General features: G+C 41.6%; 1 protein-coding gene across 17 annotated transcripts in view; it reads left to right on the forward strand.

Annotated features, from left to right (window-relative positions):
• The window catches only part of DNM1 (dynamin 1), a 278,440-nt gene that overhangs the window by 234,572 nt on the left and 23,979 nt on the right, over positions 1 to 19,889 (forward strand). For 11 of the 17 annotated variants that reach the window (XM_073600424.1, XM_073600426.1, XM_073600423.1 and 8 more), the window contains 3 exons: positions 1,224 to 1,394; positions 5,254 to 5,495; positions 7,097 to 7,312. In XM_073600424.1, coding sequence (XP_073456525.1) covers positions 1,224 to 1,394; positions 5,254 to 5,495; positions 7,097 to 7,312 — 629 coding nt within the window. Of the gene's footprint in view, positions 1 to 1,223; positions 1,395 to 5,253; positions 5,496 to 7,096; positions 7,313 to 9,209; positions 9,256 to 19,889 lie in introns of all 17 variants that reach the window. The other 6 variants (XR_012236097.1, XR_012236096.1, XR_012236099.1 and 3 more) reach the window with 1 other exon arrangement.

Below are 19,889 nucleotides of genomic sequence, written 5' to 3' on the forward strand. Positions count from 1 at the left end.
AGAGTTAAAGGGGAATTCCAGGACTGATTTAACTAAGCTTCATGCTCCCACCCCCTTCTAACTCCTATACTATCTACCCTGTAGAAGGAAAACGCTTATACTTGCCTATTCTAAGGGAGCTCTGGTCTGGTCATTTGATCGACTACCAGCAGCTGGCTTCAGGGGATAAAGGAGGGACAGCCAACATTGGATGCCCCATAGTAAGCCTATGGGTGACGTCGCCACCCAGACATTCCAGACATTGTCCCTGCTCTTTTCTCTCGCCGACCACTGAGGATATCACATGACCGGACCAGAGCGCTCTGAGAACAGGCAAGTATAAGTATAATCTTCCTTCTAGAAGTTAGGAAGGGATGGGAGCGGGTTTAAGCTTAGAACGATCCTGGAATTACACTTTAAAGTGTAAGTTTACCTTTACAGAAAATCTGTAAGGTGAACTTACACTGGACCCCCTTCCCATCACACCTGGTCTCGCAGTACCTGAAGCTGACGATCTCCCATTCTGACAGATCGTATCGCCGATTTACCGGTCTGGGGATTTGAAATCCCCTCGACTTTCTCTCCTCTTCACCTGCGGTGACTGGACAGGCTACAAGGGCTCTGATTGGTTGGCGCTGACCAATTAGAATGCTCCTAAACGTACCCCCTTACGAGGTGCATTTAGGAGATTAAGCCGAGGGGATCTCTAAGCCCCGGACCGGTGAGGCGGCTATACGAGGTCTCCTAGTGGGTGATCGCCGGACTCCAGGTCAGCGGGACTGGGGGGGATAAGGAGGGGGTCCAGTGTAAGTACACCTTACAAATTTTTCTGTAAAGGTGAACTTACACTTTAAGTCACTCTCATTGGGACAGGAAGTAAGGCAAATCTCCCCATTAGGGACAAAGCAGTTAAACCTTGACAGATTTCAGTGCTTCCCATCTTTATCCAAACAGATTTTGGCTAATTTTCCACTTTAAACTAAATGTCCACTCAAGATCTTACTTAGTACAAGCAGATGAAACTTACAGGGTACAGAAGTCTTCAAAACTACCAAGACTTTAAAACATAATCACCCAACCCTGTGTTAGTAAACAATGAGGAAGATTCCTTCTGGCTCACTGGTTGCCTGGCTGTTTCAGTTCAGTGTCAGTAACAGACTATGCCATGGACTCCGTCATGTAGGACTCTGCCAAACTCCATCTTAAGCGTTGTATATCTTCTTTTATTTCTCTTGGCTTTGCAGTCTAGTGAGTCGGAGGAGAATGGATCTGACAGCTTTATGCATTCAATGGACCCTCAGTTGGAAAGGCAGGTGGAAACTATCCGTAATCTTGTGGATTCCTACATGGCTATAGTCAACAAGACAATTCGGGACTTAATGCCTAAAACCATAATGCATCTTATGATCAACAATGTAAGTAATCATATAGTGTCTTGGGGGTATACATCTAGCTATAGCTATATATATATATATATATATATATATATATATATATATATATAAAGAAAGCATTCCGTTCATCTCTGCAATACATGCACATTTTCCCTTGTTTTGTACTCTTTAAAGGAGAAGTATAGCCAATGTTTTTTTGGCTATACTGCTCCAATCGATCACAGGAGTGCAGTTTATTCTGCACTCCTGTGACCCATTTTCAGCCAACAGTGAGCTGAAGCCCATCACAGAGCCAGTCCAGGCTATGGAAAAAAATCCAATCATATGGTCGGGATCCACCCAGAAGCCGGGATCGGCACCTGGCTCAGCCTCTTAATGATCCACCAAGAGCCTGAGCCAGCCTCCCCTCCACAGCCCAGCGCTTCAGTGAGCACTGAGGAAAGGGCAGAGAGCTGCTGACTGACTGTCAGGGCTCTCTGCTCAGAGCGGAGGGGGAGAACTGAGCAATCAGTGGTGTTTGATCCCTCATTTCTCACTACAGAGCCAGCAGGGGACAGACATACACCTAGTTGAGTATACATTTTAGTTTTTTTAGAAAGTCATACTTCTCTTTTAAAAATACTACAAGTACAGATAAATACTTTCTAATCCTGCCAAAAATTCAGTGGTCTCCTAACTTCCTGTTGTAAATTGGCAACTTTACCCCTGCTGCCCTGAAATACCAAGCAGTATTGTTAGGCCTGCCTGCGTCTTCCTCTTACGGACTGCAGAAGACCGTCCAGTCTCCATCTCTATAACATAAGGGGAGATGTTCTGAAGTCCATAAAGCAGGTCTGACAACAATCCTTTGGAGTTAGGTGCTGCAGGGAAAAGCATTGTCAGGTCATTACAGGAAGTTAAGAGCTCACTGGATTTCTGGCAGATCAATATGAATTTTTCAGTACTTTTCAAAGATACAAAACATGGGGAATTGTACAGTGAGGGAAAAAAGTATTTGATCCCCTGCTGATTTTGTATGTTTGCCCACTGACAAAGAAATGATCAGTCTATAATTTTAATGGTAGGGTTTTTTTAACAGTGAGAGACAGAATAACAACAAAAAATCAAGAAAACCGCATTTCAAAAAATTTATAAATTTATTTGCATTTTAATGAGTGAAATATGTATTTGACCCCCTAAGCAAAACACGACTTAGTACTTGGTGGCAAAACCCTTTTTGGCAATCAGAGGTCAGACGTTTCTTGTAGTTGGCCACCAGATTTGCACACATCTCTGGAGGGATTTTGTACCACTCCTCTTTGCAGATCCTCTCCAAGTCATTAAGGTTTTAAGGCTGACGTTTGGTAACTTAAACCTTTAACTCCCTCCACATATTTTCTTTGGGATTAAGGTCTGGAGACTAGGCCACTCCGGGACCTTAATGTGTTTTTATGAGCCACTCTTTTGTTGCCTTGGCTGTGTGTTTTGGGTCATCTTCATGCTGGAATATCCATCCACGACCCATTTTCAATGCCCTGGCTGAGGGAAGGAGGTTCTCACCCAAGATTTGACGGTACATGGCCCTGTCCATTGTCCCTTTGATACAGTGAAATTGTCCTGTCCCCTTAGCAGAAACACACCCCCAAAGCATAATGTTTCCACCTCCATGTTTGACAGTGGGGATGGTGTTCTTGGGGTCATAGGCAACATTCCTCCTCCTCCAAACACAGTGGGTTGAGTTGATGCCAAAGAGCTCGATTTTGGTCTCATCTGACCACAACACTTTCACCCAGTTCTCCTCTGAAGCATTCAGATGTTCATTAGCAAACTTCAAACTGGCCTGTACATGTGCTCTCTTGAGCAGGGGGACCTTGTGGGCACTGCAGGATTTAAGTCCTTCAAGGCGTAGTGTGTTACCAATTGTTTTCTTAGTTACTATGGTCCCAGCTGCCTTGAGATCATTGACAAGATTTTCCCATGTAGTTCTGGGCTGATTCCCCACCATTCTCATGATCATTGAAACTCTACGAGGTGAGATCCTGCATGGAGCCCCAGACCGAGGGAGATTGACCGTTATTTTGTGTTTCTTCCATTTGTGAATAATCGCACCAACTGTTGTCACCCTCTCACCAAGCTGCTTGGCGATGGTCTTGTAGCCCATTCCAGCCTTGTGTTGGTCTACAATCTTGTCCCTGACATCCTTGGTCTTGGCCATGTTGGAGAGATTGGAATCAAATTGATTGATTGCTTATGTGGACAGGTGTCTTTTATACAGGTAACAAGCTGAGTTTAGGAGCACTCCCTTTAAGAGAGCACTCCTAATCTCAGCTCATTACCTGTAAAGACACCTGGGAGCCAGAAATCTTGCTGATTGATAGGGGATCATAAACTCATTTCACTCAATAAAATGCAAATCAATTTATAACTTTTTTGAAATGATTTTTTCTGGATATTTTTGTTCTGTTTCTTACTGTTAAAATAAACTTACCATTAAAATGATAGACTGATAATTTCTTTGTCAGTGGGCAAACGTACAAAATCAGCAGGGGATCAAATACTTTTTTCCCTGACTGTATATGCATTGCAAAATATACAAAATGTGTTTGTTTTTTTTTGTTTTTTTTTTATATATATATGCCCAAATATACATTAAGTATGAGCACCATAAAGCTTACCTGTACATCAGCAATACATTTGACGTTGTTCAGTAAGATAGTAGCCGTGGTAATGATGGTAACTTCAACTGTAGTCCTGTATACTTCCATACAGTTTGGTTGCTACCATTTCGGTTCTAGAGGGTTTAATGGGTTTGGTTTGGCAAGCTCAACTCACTCAGCACACTGCAGAACATCATTGTCACACTCAAGGTAGAACTGCCAACCTTTGGCCTGTGGAAAATTTCAACCAAGTAGCCCTTTCTGTGGATTGAAGAAGGTATACCATGCAAAGAGTGCCATGGTGAAAGGTGGGTGTTCCTAAAAGACTGGAATTCACAGCCTGGAGCAGGCAGATTTTGTGAAAGTTTGACTTGTGCATTCTAAAAGTGGTGAAGAATGCGTCAAATTCATGTGCCTGTCTAGAACTTGTACTTGAATTTGGTTCATGCTGCGCCACTTTTAGAATGCACTTTTGCAAAATCTGTCGCTGTAGGATCCAAAAGTGACACAAATGTTTCATGAATTTGGCACAGTACATTAACAAGAGGGATTAACGCCAGAAGAGTGGCGCAGCAGCTTTAGTAAATTCCCCCATAGGGTTTTTTGAGACACCTTTCACATCTTACAGCTTCCTTTGTGGCTCTTGGTATTCGTTCATGTGACATCTCAGAGACACCAAAGGAAGTTTGTGCTGAAAGTCTCCTCTCTGCGAAACACTGACAAATTATCACAGGCCTGAACAAGAAGCAGGGAGCTATAAAATACCCATGATGTCTGAATAGGCAAGTACACAGTACTTGGGGACACCAGCCCTACATATAGTAGCAGTAAGTGGGCAAATAATCCCCAGTCCTGGTCACACTACACTCTACCATAGTCTAGTCTTCCTTTTGTTTTCCTTCACAAAGGCAAAGTCTAAATCTCTAGAAAGCATGACTTGACCCCACCCTTACAAACTACCCACAACTTTAATACATTGAGAAAATAAAGGCAGCACAGATCTCCCTTATCCCGCTTTTTGTCCAAGATCTTTTCACCTCCAAAGAAGTATGCACAAAAGTAAAAGGCAATCTCTTCCAATTTCTTCATTTTAGGTAGGCAACAGCTACCGTGTGTAACCGCCTGCTGACGCCTACCCAGATTATCCACAATTAGAAACATGAAAGTGACACTATTCATTAGAGGTTTGCCAGTGCTGTTAATTGGGCAGACAGAAGAGTTATATTAATTTCTGTTGTTTTTAGACAAAGGATTTTATCCATTCTGAGCTTCTAGCCAATTTGTACTCATGCGGTGATCAGAATACTTTGATGGAGGAATCGCTAGAACAGGCACAGCACAGGGATGAGATGCTGCGCATGTATCATGCTCTGAAAGAAGCCTTAAGTATTATTGGAGATATCAACACAACAACCACCAGCACCCCTATGCCTCCGCCTGTGGATGATTCTTGGCTACAGGTGCAGAACGTACCAACAGGACGGAGGTAAGCAGACAGAAAATAATCTGGGAAGTGAAGAACTAACGGCAAGTGTCACAACACATATTACCTAAAAGGGCTTCCAAAATTTAAACTGACATCCATCACCATTTACAGTGGAATCTTTGCAGGCTACCAACAAAATTTGGTAATCAAATTTCACTATGGTAGGTACTGCATATTCAGCTATTGGGTCTCTGGTGCAGATCCCTGTATCGTGCATGCCTGGTCTAGCTTCTAACCTGTTTTCTCCAAAATGGCCATGGTAATCAGGCAAACCTCTTTGATCACTGTTGATATTACAGTGCTTCCTATAATGGTTGGTATCTGTCAGAGTGAATTTTCCCACAGACAGTATTGTCAGTTTTGTAACAGCTAATCGATGGATCAAATGCATTTAAAGGACAACTCCTATCAAGATAAAATTTACCAATAAACTTACATAATGTCAGGTTCTTTATCCTTCCTGTTCCTGTAAAATGTAAATGATCTGCACATTTTTTTTGTTATAAATTGTTGATAGAGGAGAGGTTTATTGTTGGAGGAAGTTGCACTGTGCGCAGTGGCTGAAATGTGGTCTGAAACCCACCAAGGATGGGGGGGACTTTACTTCCTGCAACAGCTCAATTTTTTTTTGGAACATTATTTTTTCTTACATGGCAACTTGCAGAAATGAAAAGTAGATACCAGTAAACATGTTTCCCCTTTTTTCATAAGGGGAAACAAAAGGGGAGGCCCATAAACCCTTGAATGCTGGGTGGAAGGGAGGCCCATTTTAAGGGTAGATGTTGTCTAATTCCTGGAGTTAAAGTGTAAGTCCAGTCAAAATCTCACTAAGCTTAAACCTGTTCCCACCCGCATTATAAGCGGGTTAGTTAGTATAGCTACCCTGTAAAGGAAAGATATTTATATATACCTATTATCAGGGTGCTTTGGTCCAGTTACATGATTGGCTTCCAGCACCGGCTTCAGGAGAGAGGAGGAACAGCTAAGAAAGGATGCCCCATAGTAAGTCTATGGGTGACCTTACAGCCCAGGCTCTGCAGCCATTGCTGCTGCTCCCCCCTCTCACCTGAAGCTGGCTGCTGGGGAGATCATGTGTCCGGACCGGAGCACCCTGAGAATAGGTAAGTATACTCATCTTTGCTTTACAGGGTGAGAGCGTGTTTAGGCTTAGTTAGGTTTTGACCAGACTTCAACTTTAAACGTTCTCATTTAAACTGTAGACACAGTCTTCTCTTTGATGCCCATCTTTACAGTGTCCTGCCAAAATTAAGGAAAACCTGTACTGCGGAAGTAAAGAGCCTTGTGAAAATGCCAGTTGCCTGGCTGTCATGTTGCATCAATAGTTTTATATACCCAGAACAAGTATGCAGATCAGGCAATTTGACTCCACTTTCCTGATCTCTGTGCATGTCTCTGATCATTGGCACGTAAAACATTATTGTTATTGGACAATGACAGCCAGGCAACCGGCATTTTCAGAAAGGGGTCAACAATGATAGTCTCGATATCTCCCTCAGTAAAATTTTCCTTTATGTATTTCACCATTGCTAAGCTTATCCCATCTACTACCACTCAAACTGATATTGCTTGTTCTACTTTAGGTCTCCCACATGTAGTCCTACCCCACAGAGGAGAGCACCTGCTGTTCCCCCAGCCAGACCTGTCTCTCGAGGACCAGCTCCAGGACCACCACCACCTGGCACCACTCTTGGTAGTGCACCACCAGTCCCCTCAAGGCCTGGGGCTTCCCCTGACCCATTCGGTCCTCCCCCTCAGATTCCTTCAAGACCTAACCGTGCCCCTCCTGGTGTTCCTAGGTAAGTCTGTCTAAAATTTGATGAAAGGGATGAACCCTGAGAACTAAGGCCTTCATTTTTATCACACTTAGAAAGAATGGTGTGTTCAAATCCAAATTTTAGGACCCATGACTAGGTGTTAAACAAGTGTTTAGGGCTCATTAGTCTTCTGGCATTTAAATTTCAATTAAACTGAAAATACAGTACTACTTTTACTGTAATAATAAAATAACTGTTTGCTGGGCCTGTTCATGGATACATCACTAATTTATCAATTATATGTCACTAAATCTAAAACATGTGTTGGTTTATATAAAAGCTTTATTAACTAACTACATGAAGCTGTATGATTTTACATAAAACAGCTGACTTCCTATCCAGTATTCCTATTGGAGGACACTGCAGTCAGCATCTTCTCAGTCTCTCACAGCCTGATATGGCTGCACACATACAATTATGATATTTCAGGCAGAAATATCTTAAATTCTGAAAAGGCATGGAATCTCTAAGTACATGGCTATAAATATGTTTAATATCTTGTTTACAAAAGGCAACTTTTGTTTTAGGTTTAGTGGCCCTTTAACTATATTAACTGCTGTGATTCCCTTTGAACTCTACACTCACGCTTTTACACAAGTTAAGTGTGTTAAATGCTTTCATAGTATGGGATTGGTTTAAATAGGCCTGTCACCCTCTAAGAATGCAGAACTTAGGTTCTCATAGTACAGAAAATCGCACTTATGATCCTGATGCTGTCCTATCTGACAGGTGCATAGTGTGAACACTACTATGGAAGCATTTAACACTTTCAGAATGTCTTTGTTAAACATTTCTTATTTCAGACAGTGCATGCTTTCAGACTTTCCTAATAGAAGAGTATGCAGTTAAAGGGTCAGACCATCCAAAACTGAACACTGCTGAATCTGATTACCTAATTGAATTTTCAAGGACTATGAAATTCCTAGCTCCATACACAATGGAGTCCCTCTTCCTCTGCTTAGGAGACCACCTCACCTTGCAGGGGTCCAAATTCACCTCAGAGGGCCAAGTTTTACCAAGGGGAAGTAAACTTCTAAAAATGGTAATTGAACCACACAAGTTATTTTTACCAGTTGGAGAATCCTTGCTCCTTTTCGGGGCACTTTGCTTCTCACTCAGGATCTCTGGTCACCGGGTAAATTAACCAATCAGTACCCTGTGTTTAATAAGATGGCATGGTGCCTGCCCTTATGGCTGTCCTACATCCTTAGTGACGCAACCACCCATAATTGGCCTTGCATGGTGTCAGCCCTTATGGCTGTTATGCATCCTTAGTGACACAACCACCCATAATTGGCCTTGCATGGTTCCAGCATTATGGCTGCCCGGCATCCTTAGTGACAAAACCGCCCATTTGGACTTGCATGGTGCCTGCCCTTATGGCTGTCCTCCGTTAAAAACAACTGCCCATATTTGGACTAATTCCATATTTAGAAAGGAGTAGTATAGTAAAGGGCGAGGATTTGGAACTATGGGGGTCTCAAAAATGGTGACCAGAACCTGGAGGGGTGGATTGGCTGAATCTTACCTTCAACAAATATGTATGATCCACTGTTTATCTTGGTTTTTGCAGGTCAGAAAATGTATCCCTAGTTATAAGCAGGGCTTGGGCATCTAACTTTTTTGAGGCTTTTCTGTTTCACATAAGGAAAACTTCCTGAATACTTAAGAAGATATACAGGCTTATAAATTGAATTAACTGGCTTCTAAAATCTACTATCTAATTTTTCCATCCTTGGTTGTTAGTAGCTAGTGGGCATTCCAGCTTGACAGCATCTACCCAAAACTGCAATATCGCTTTTGGTCGGGCTGACCCTTTAATTAATAGTTGTGTCAGACTCACCTTTTTTAATGATTAAGCCTCCTTTGTTTATTAAAGGAAATCGTGAAGGTGGCCACTTACTGTAGTCCCATGATGAAAGCAGGTAGGAATGGTTCACCCAAGTTAAATTCCTATTTCTTTGCTTGCAGTTCTCACATTTTAACAAATGTGAAATGTCTAACACCATTATATTAACGTACCATTGAGTTCAAAACAGACAGCTAACCCTGTATGAAAAGGCTTCTTACACCATTCACATGCTTTTGAAACCATGGCAGTTGGAGATAAAATTTAATGTAAACTGCTTACAGTATTATGTACAAACATTTGACGTCAGTTTACTAGGATCCAGGAAAGACATTATACCAGAAGCAGCTCAGTGACATCAACAAGCTTTCTCCCATGATGAATCATCAATGGTCTGCCTTGAATTTGGGGAACCTTCTACAGACACCTGTAACAACATACAATTGGGCATGTACAAGAAATGACTTTGCTGCTGTATAGCGGGTAGAAATGCCTATATATTTTGTGGCAATGCTGCTGTTTAGACTGTTTATAAAAAGGTACAAGACTACACAACACTCCCATTCTGGAATGTATCAATATGTTGTCCAACATTTCTGAATTAGAGATGTCTGCCTCCACCATTGCTACTAATCGATTAGCTCAGGGACCCCAACATGAGTGATGAGTTATGTGGCAGTTCATACAAGTTTCTTTTTTTTCTCTCTCCTGAGAACAGTCTGCATGTCTATCTTAAAGAGCAGTCTCTGAATGAAATTTACTAAGACAAGTAGACAGAATTGGAAACAGCTGTGCAAGGCAACCAATCCGCTTCATTTTCAAAGCTTAAAGTGGTTTTAAACCTCAGGCATGAAATATGAACAAAGCATATCCCTCTATAGGGTGTACTTCTTTCCTCTGCTATCAGCATGAGTCACTTCTGAAAAGTTTTTCTGACACCAGGAGAAAAATTGAGACAGGGGAGGGACCTCCAGAAGATTGGCAGCCTCAGCTCTGTTCCTGTGTAAAGGGGGGCGTCTCTTCCCTCCAATCAGCTCTCAGAGCTCTCCTCACTGAGCTCTGCAGAGTGTAACTTCAGCTCTCTGCCCCCTTTTTACTGAACTTTCAGACAAGCTTATTCAGCATTTTGAACAGATGTAGAGAAGGCTGCAGATAGACAGGTACAACTTATGTAAGAGGATTTGTTTCATCCCTGTGTATCACCTAAGGCCAGTCACTTCTCTTTGCAACCACTTTAACTGAACAAGCTGAGAATAGAAGTTGATTGGCAGCCATGCTCAGCTGCTCAAAATTATGTGTGCTCCAGCTTTAGTAAATTCCCCTTTCTCTCTTCTCCTAGAGCAGCCTAGCTCTTTACAGGGCTAGCTTTCTCTCAGGGACATATCTTTCTTTTTTCCCTCTCTCTCTTAATTCAGGAAATTCTTTCTTTTTTGCTTTATCCATGGCAGCCTGCTTCTTATTTCACAGAGCAGTATCTCTCTTTCCATCCTTATCTTCAGGGTAGTCTCTCAATTCTTCTAACCAGGGAGGTGTCTTTCTCTCTCCAGGGCAGTCTCTCCATCCTCTCTCTCCAGGGAAGTCTCTCCATCCTCTCTCTCCAGGGAAGTCTCTCCATCCTTTCTCTCCAGGGAAGTCTCTTCATCCTTTCTCTACAGGGCAGCTTCTCAATTCTCCCAACCAGGGCAGTGTCTGTCTATCCTTCCAACCAGGGCAGTGTCTACTCCTCTCTCCAGGGCAGTCTCTCTGTCTGTTTCTTCAGAACAATGTTTCTGTCCTTCTCTTCAGGAAAGTCTCTTCATCCCTCGTTTCCCAACATGTTCGCTAGAACAGGACATTTGCAGTGCTCTTCCCCAGCCTGCTAAGTATGTGGCCCTCTGATTTGTGCATTATAGCGAGCCCTGTGTACTGAAAAATCGCAAAACTATGCAACACTTTCACAAATGAAGATCTGTGTAAAGACACCACCAACATTCTCTGAGCGGGTCACAGCACCCCTGTACTATAGTCGATATGACTGGATCCTAGTGAACTGACTTACAAATATTTTGTGCACAAAATGACTGCTTGTGCCCTGTAACAAGTGTAGGGTTTCCTGCAGTGTCCTTCAATGGTGCTACAGAAAGGAATTAGAACAACGTCTAAATAGAATTTGTTAATCATAATTATCTCTTTTAATAATATGAATGCTAATTTACAAAAAGAGGTTTTAGTGTTTAGAGTTAGACAATAAAGAACCCTCCCCCTGGGGCTGAATACAGGTGTGATAGGATTACGTTAGTAGAAAAAAGAGCTTCTGCAGCTTGTCCTACCGCTTGAGTAGTCTTCCATGGCCCCAGTTGAAGGGCTGATCTTATTATGTGGCTATGTGAGAGCATTATAGCACCTATTATTGATGACAAGAGATTACGTTTGCCATGTAGGCCCATCCTCTGCCTACTGCCACTAGTTCTGTCAATAACAAAGATCTTGCCTTTACCCGTGGCCATTTTCTACCTCCTGCTTCTATTAACTCTTGTTAAACAACACAAGAAAGCATCATGTGTGTACAAACGAGAGGAGTGATGGATGGAGGACATCAAAATGCTACTTGAGGCCTGATTCACACCTATGCAGGTTGCAGTTTGCATATTGCAGGTGCATTTTGCGATTTTCAATACGTGCTTTTCATTCATTGAAGTCTATGGAACCAAAAACCAGAAAAAACTCTCTGGCCCTTTCCATAAAATGCACAGATGTGAACTACATCCATAGGAAACCATGTTAAATGGACTGTAGTGTGTTTCTGCAAAACTGAAAACTCACTAAAAATGCATAGATGTGAACCAGGCCTAAATTGGTGTCAACCCTAATGCTCATTCATAGAATAATCACTTCCACAAGTGGCAGATGCCATGACAATTGCTTCATCAATGGCCACAATAAAATTTCCTTTGTGTACTGTTTTTCAGTTTAGCCATCAGGTTTCCCTCGTCTCTCTGGGTAATGATAATTGATAGGTATAATTTCACTGTATATAAACATCAGAAACGTGTGAAACTTATATCTATAGTCTCCTAAAGCCAGTTAACCTGTGACAATGTTTCTCAGATCTTAGATTCTGTTTGGTATATAAAGCAAGGAGCATTTTTCATATCACAAGATGTCATGATCATTTCTATGCATGTTGGCACATTGTGTGTCACACGATCCATGCCGCCTCACCCATGTGCTTACCTCATTGCATCCTCCTTTCATTAATGACTCTTACTTTTACTCATTTTATACTGAATTATCTCTATTCTATATACCTTTCCTGTACCTTCCCTTCTGATATATGACAGTGGCTGCAGCCTTTGCTTTTTAAAGTTACATCTCCCTCCCGAGTTTCTCCAAGCCTTAGGTGTACGTTTATTAAACGGAGAAGTTTTTTCTCAGTTCAGTTCTCAGAGGAAAATTATCTCCTCTGCAGCCAGTTTATGAAGCTGAGAACTTAAGTTCACAGAGGGAGGACAGAGGAGAAGTGTTTCCAGGAAAACAGCCGAGATCAATGTAAAAGTGGGTGGGCTGCCTGTAATCTCGTGAGATTACGGTGCAGCCGAGTTCAAAAAGTGAAACTAAAGTTTAAAAGAACATGTAATTACATGTTTTCAGACATGTGATAACTAAGTAAATACATATGTATGTATATATATATATATATATATATATATATATATATATATATATATATATATGTGTGTGTGTGTGTGTGTGTGTGTGTGTGTGTGTGTGTGTGTGTGTGTGTATGTATATATATATATATATATATATATATATATATATATATATATATATATACACACACACACACAAACACGTGTATATATACAGTGTGTGTGTGTGTGTGTGTGTGTGTGTGTGTATATATATATATATATATATATATATATATATATATATATACACACACACACTTACTTGTATATATTTATATGTTGTTAATAATAATTTTTAACCCACTGGTGCTACTATTAGGAAGAAAGAAGCCTTCTTCCTCTAATCGCACCAGCTTCTCTCCCAGATTTTCCACCTTTGAGATGGTGAATCTGGAAGGGAGATATTTCAGTGTAACGACTGTGAGATCTTCAGATCTCACTTTTTTTTTTTAAACTGGCCGTTTGTGACAGAACGGTCATGTACTGTGGTGAGAAGCGGAGAACATGTTCTATGCTCCTTATCTCAGCTACATAAACCAGTACACCCCAGAGATCAGTCATGATCCTGAGGATCACGGCTGATCTCTGTTTTTATAAACGGACACCTTAGTGTAATGGATGAGTATGGAAATTGTGCCCAGCATTATTTGAAGTGAGAATCTCTTGGCAGGCAGCACCCTCTAGGGGTAACTTCAGAGTCCAGTCTGATCACTTGGTCCTCCTTCTGTCTCCTGGATCTGATGGGATGGTATAATGAGAACAAAGAACTTACACCGCTGATCTGTGTTCTTTGTTTACTGAACAAAAAAGTTGGATTTGTAATTCAGTAAATAGTTTGCATACTATGCTAATACTAATGTGAGGGTAGGTATAGATCAGGAAAAGAGTAGCGAGTACAGTGTTTCCCACAGTGTGGCAAATAACATTTGTGGGGGAAAGCTTAGTGGGATAGGGCAGTAAGGTTTTGGAAGGGACCAACAAGTGATTTTCCCTGTGACAATACAGCTTTGTAGATAAGCTCAGGGCAAACTATCAGGGATTGCACATATTTTAGGTCATCATATAGTTTCTCGAAAAACTGCCAGTGCAGGCCATAGAAACTGTTCTAATTGTTCCTTTCCTATTCTGCACTGGAAGAATGAAAACCTTAAACTGTTGTGGAGCAATACAGGCTATTATTAATTTTTTTTTTAAAACTCTTTTTATTAACGAAGATACTAAATATTGGTACAATAACCAAAACGCTCAACATGAGCATAAGAAGAGATATAGTTCATTACATAAACATAAGGATAATTGCATACTAACAATTGTGCAGTATAGTATAACATAACAGTCCTGATATGTCATGAGCTAAATACCCTCTTGGAAATTTTGAAGGCTAAAGACAATCAAATAAGGACCATACATATATTAGTCAAAGAGACATTTCCACAAACTTAATTATCTAGTGTATTTATCAAATCTCAGGACATTATTCTTAAAGTGTATCTGTAGCAAAAATTTTTCTTTTTTTAATTAAATTTGGGAAGAGTGGGGAAGGATTGGGGACTAATATCCGGGGGGGGGGGGTCCATTACAAAGATTTTCCCTTACTTTCTGTTCTGAGGACAACCTTTTACCAAACAGGAAGTGAGGGAAAATCTTCAATGGGGAAGCAAACAAAATGAAAACAACTGACATGGGTTCTAGCACTCATCTTTAAAAAGCATTTTAAACCAAAGTACAAAACCCAAAAGCAAACATTTATTATATTGCAGCATAATTAGACATGATGGCTGCATTCATTTTCTTTTTTTATAATTTCTTATATTTTCATCTGGTGAGTCAAGAACCAAGTCTGTTGTTTTTCAAAAGAACAAGCTCTCTTGCAGTTACAGGGATGAGACAAACCATTTAACACTGGCAGGGGTGCTTACAATAGTCAGGTTTTATTTATTTTGGAAAACCTTTATACCAAAAGTAAGCTGTAACAGCTTATAAATAATTTGCTGGTATTTGGCTTCAAATAGTTAGTGTATTTAATTCTACTACCCTGTTTCCCCAAAAATAAGACCTAGCGTGATTGTCAGTGATGGCTGCAATAAGCCCTACCCCCAAATAAGCCCTACCCTGTTTCCCCGAAATTAAGTCCTACCCTGAAAATAAGACCTACAAGGACTTTAACTAGGGCTTATTTGGGGGGTAGGGCTTATATTGCAGCCATCACCGACAATCACGCTAGGTCTTATTTTCGGGGAAACAGGGTAGTACATCCAACACTCCCCTCCCCCTGGGACTGATGACCAAATCTGCCCCCTTCGCTCCTTCATTCAGAGTGGAGGCACTCTAATACAGGAGGTGTGTTATTGGGTCAGATCACCAGCTGAAAACAGAGAGGAAAACAAATGCAGCCACCAAACCTAAGGATTGGTAAGCTGCAATATATTACATTTTTGGTTTAGGGTTTAATACCGCTTTAACTTCTGTCTGTGCTATTGTTGGAAACTTTCCTTCTCTTCCCTTTTGGGGAAAAGGTTTCCCTCAGGACACTGAGTAAGGGGAAATCTGTAAGGTGAACTCACACTGGACCCCCACCCCATCCCCCCAGTCCCGCTGTACCTGAGGCCTGGCGATCACCCGCTATGAGACATTGGGTCGCCGCTTCATCGGTCCTGGGATTTAAAATCCCTGCGGCTTTCTCTCCTCTTCTTCCTCGCTGACAGGACGGGTTAGGCAGGTTGGTCGGCGCCGTGCATGTGACGGCGCCGACCAATTAGAATGCCTCCTATACGTACCTTTACGAGGTACGTTTAGGAGATTAAGCCGCGGGGGATTTCGAATCCCTGAACCAGTGAAACGGTGACCCGATGTCTCCTAGCAGGTAATTACAGTTTCAGGTACAGTGGGACCGGGCGGGAGAGTGAAGTGTAAGTTCACCTTACAAATTTTCTGTAAAGGTGTACTTATCCTTTAACAAAGAATAATGCCTTGTATTGCAGCCATTTGAACTTTGACTTCTATTATAGAAGTACTTTTCAGGGTTATATTGCTACTATTTCTCTTTCAGCTACTCAGAGTGTCAGGTTCTCAATACCTTTTTTGCTTTTCTCCTGTATGTTGTATATAGAATGAGGTTCATTATTCACTCCTAGACCATCAGTGACATCATGGTGACATTTCCTGTCACAAATCCCTTTGGGGGTTTTGTGTTCAAGTTCTGTGATGATGAAACTTTACACACATGTAACTTGGAACATACTTTTTTATTTTCTCATATTTTCAATTCCCTCCCTCTAAGCCACTGGTCCAGCTATTGGTAAAGTACCTTTTATAGTTTGTGTTACAGGAAGAAGTGGAATCTTAACATGTCTCCATTGGTGTAGGGACCTAAAATTAACTATGTTGAGTTTCATAGCAGCCACATCTTTTTTGTAACCCAGACAAATAGTCAATGGCAGCTTGAGGCCCCACCACAAAAAAAAAAGGTTGATTACACCACAAAGAGGCAACCATGACATTTTACTTTATTCACAAGGACCCACTAAAATAATAATTACGCTAAGGCTCTAAATTGCCTCACTTGTGTCAATGATTCCTTTTGAACTGATGTGCTTTTTGCCTTGTATTTGACGCTACTAGCTTAGTGATGACATCACTCTGTTCTTGTGATGAGGTAATCACTTGCCTATGCTTGCAATGGCTCTGACACAGTTTTTGGAAGCTCATCATATAGGAACAACATATAAAGACCACCTTCTTTTATTTCCTAAACTGATAAGCTGCTAGTCACTAGATCAGTTCTCCTGATAAGGTATCTTTGTTCCCAGTGGCATTTAGAATGCAACATTATGCAATTACCAATATGCCACAAAGGACGGTGATCAGAAAAATAGATACCACTTTTTCAGTCATGAAGGTTTTAGTTATATTTAAAGATGATAGTAAGCTCTACCTTCTGCATTATTACCACACCCCTACTATGCAATTAAAGTGGTGGTAAAGTCTTTTTTTTTTTTTTTACTTGTACCTACAGGTAAGCCTATAATAAGACTTACCTGTAGGTACAGTGAATATCTCCTAAACTTGCACTGTTTAGGAGATATTCACACTGTATGCAACTGGTGACGTCACCGGCGCATGCGCTTTAAAGGGATGGCATACCCGTGCCATCCCTTCAGAGCTCCCTGCCATGCACCCGGGAGTGACGTCATCTCGGCTCGGCCAATCAGACAGCCAGTGCACTCGAACCTGGAAGGAAAACTGGGTGAAGATGGAAGCCCTGTCAGCAGTGACATTGTGCTGCTGGAGGGCTACGTTCTAAGGTAAGTATTTCATAATGTGCTAGTATGCGATGCATACTAGCACATTATGCCATTGTCTTGCAGGAGGTTTTTTGTGTTTTTTTGTAAAGGTGTAGTTTACTACTGCTTTATTATCCGCTCTTTTGCATATTGGTTGAACTAGATGGACTAGTGTCTTTTTTTTTCAACCAATGTAACTAAATTTCTGCTACTGTGGCAATTCTAAATAGGCAAGGTTGAGTTTGTTTTAAGCTGGTACACACAAATTGAAATTAGGCCAGTTTAACAGGCACCAGCTGAATTTCGATCTGTTTGTAGCCCTCCCTGTATGACAGAAGGCGATCAGACCCACTGGAAAACGCTCTTCGATCAAGGGCTTGCAGCCAATCAGCTACAACGTTGATCATTGCATTCTGACATCAAAGAGTCCCTTCTGTTAGAATACAATGTTCCGGCAGGGCGATTCATGCATCCACCTCAATTGGATGTAGGAATCTGTTTTTTTTTTTTTTTTTTTTTTTGTTCAGCCCGCTGGCTGTAAGAAACAAAATGAGCCATGTGTACCCAGCTTTAGTGGCAACCTAATCAATATTGAACTCTTTCATGATCTTTGTTGTGGCCATATCCAGAACAGGTATACCCTTGTGTTAAAGCACAAAGCTTAAAGGCTAAGTTCACCTTTTGCATAAGTGACTATACAGACAGGGGCCCCAGTATGTAAAAAAAAAAAAATGATCAGGTTTAAAATATCCTAAATAATGTGGGTGCCATACTCTAAAGCCATTTGCATCAAGCCTGGATGAAAAATTTACAGTTCTCATTCCCCCATATAATTACCAGTGCTGCTGCTGCCACAGTGGGGAGGGAGAGCACACTTTGGATGCATGCTTTTGTACAAGGGAGTACACTCTCTCCTGTGATGCTGGGATCAATTTATATTTTTTTTGTCAAAATCTGAACTTATCCGTTAAAGACTCAGTAGACAGGAGGTTGGAGCCCCTCTTTAACCGCTTGCTGACCAGCCATCGTCATTATATTGTGGCAGGTCGGCACGTTCCTGCGAACCATAGTAACTGTACGTCGGCCCTTTAAGTGGGGATAGCAGGCGCGCCCGCTGCACTGTGGGGGTGCCGTTGCACGTGGCCGGTGGTCGCGATGACCACACGCGATCGCAGGCACGAGAGCCAGAACGGGGGGGGTGGGTGGGTGTGTGTTTGTGTAAACACACAAATCCCTGTTCTGTGAGAGAGAGATAAAACAGATTGTGAGTTCCTACTAGCTAGGAACAACGATCTCTCATCTCCCCTAGTCAGTCCCATCCCCCTACAGTTAGAACACACACAAGGGAATATAGTTAACCCCCTTGATCGCCCCCTAGTGTTAACCCCTTCCCTGCCAGTGACATTTACACAGTAATCAGTGCATTTTATAGCACTGATCGCTGTACAATTGTCAGTGGTCCCAAAATGGTGTCAAAAGTGTCCGATCTGTCTGCCATAATGCCACAGTCCCGATAAAAATCGCTGATCACCGCCATTACTAGTAAAATAAAAAAATAATAAAAATGCCATAAATCTTTCCCTTATTTTGTAGACGCTATAACCTTTTTGCAATCCAATCAATATATGCTTATTGCGATTTTTATTACCAAAAATACGTACTGAGGAAAAAATTTGCTTTTTTTTTTTTTTTTTTTTTTTTTTTAAATTGGGCTATTTATTATAGCAAAAAGTACAAAATAGTGGGGTTTTTTTCCAAAATTGTTGCTCTTTTTTTGTTTATAGCGCAAAAAATAAAAACCTCAGAGGTTATCAAATACCACCAAAAGAAAGCTCTATTTGTGGGGAAAAAAGGACGTCAATTTTGTTTAGGTACAGCATCACACGTCCGCGCAATTGTCAGTTAAATCAACGCAGTGCCGGATCCCAAAAAATGGCCTGGTCATTGAGCAGCCAAATCTGGGGCTGAAGTGGTTAAAGCCTCCCTTGCTCTTTCAAGCACAGCCATGCAACTTACTATCCATGGCTGGTTACAAGACTATACGGCCTGGGCCAAGCGCATTCTGCACAACCCCAGGCCAATCCATATGTATCCTTCAGTACTTAAAAATTTGGAGCTACTCTTCCCCCACCTTTGTGGCTTTGCACTGCTGTGTAGACAAGTTGGTGAACTCTACCAAAATTCTCACCTAGTTCCTGTGTCAGTCCAGATGTGCAGGATCTTGTGGCTGCAAAATAGGTCTGGGAAGAGAGTTTGTAAAAAGTGTCTGGAAAGGATTCTATTTGATGAGGAAGTTCAGTAGAGTCCTTAGACACGCATGGGGAGAACCTAGCAAAAGAAAGGTTTTGCCACTCCCAGATTTCATCCCCCTCAGACCTCCACTTTCCACTCCTTTTCTCAATTTAATTGCAAGTTCTGGCTGTCTAAGCCAGCCAAGTCTGGTGCCAAGCCTACCTCATAATGAGGGGGAGCCCCACTTCTGCAAGTTGGAGATTCTCCGTTGGCCTCCATGGCCACCTAAAGTCAGGGCATCTTTGAATCTTTGGGTCCAGGGCATCCTAGAGGGTATTACAGACTGGAATTTAGATGCTTGCCTCCTCCATGCCCTCAATCGTCTTCTTTGTTGAGTTTGCAGGATCCTCACACTGCTTTGCTGCAACTTCACTCTTCAAGAGTGAATGTTCCGTTTCCCTCAGAGGAATGGTTTCAGGGAATTCATTCCAACCTTTTTACAATCCCAGAACTAAAGAGAA

The sequence above is a fragment of the Aquarana catesbeiana genome, linkage group LG09 (genome assembly GCF_042186555.1).
Source record: "Aquarana catesbeiana isolate 2022-GZ linkage group LG09, ASM4218655v1, whole genome shotgun sequence".
NCBI classification, from domain to species: domain Eukaryota; kingdom Metazoa; phylum Chordata; class Amphibia; order Anura; family Ranidae; genus Aquarana; species Aquarana catesbeiana.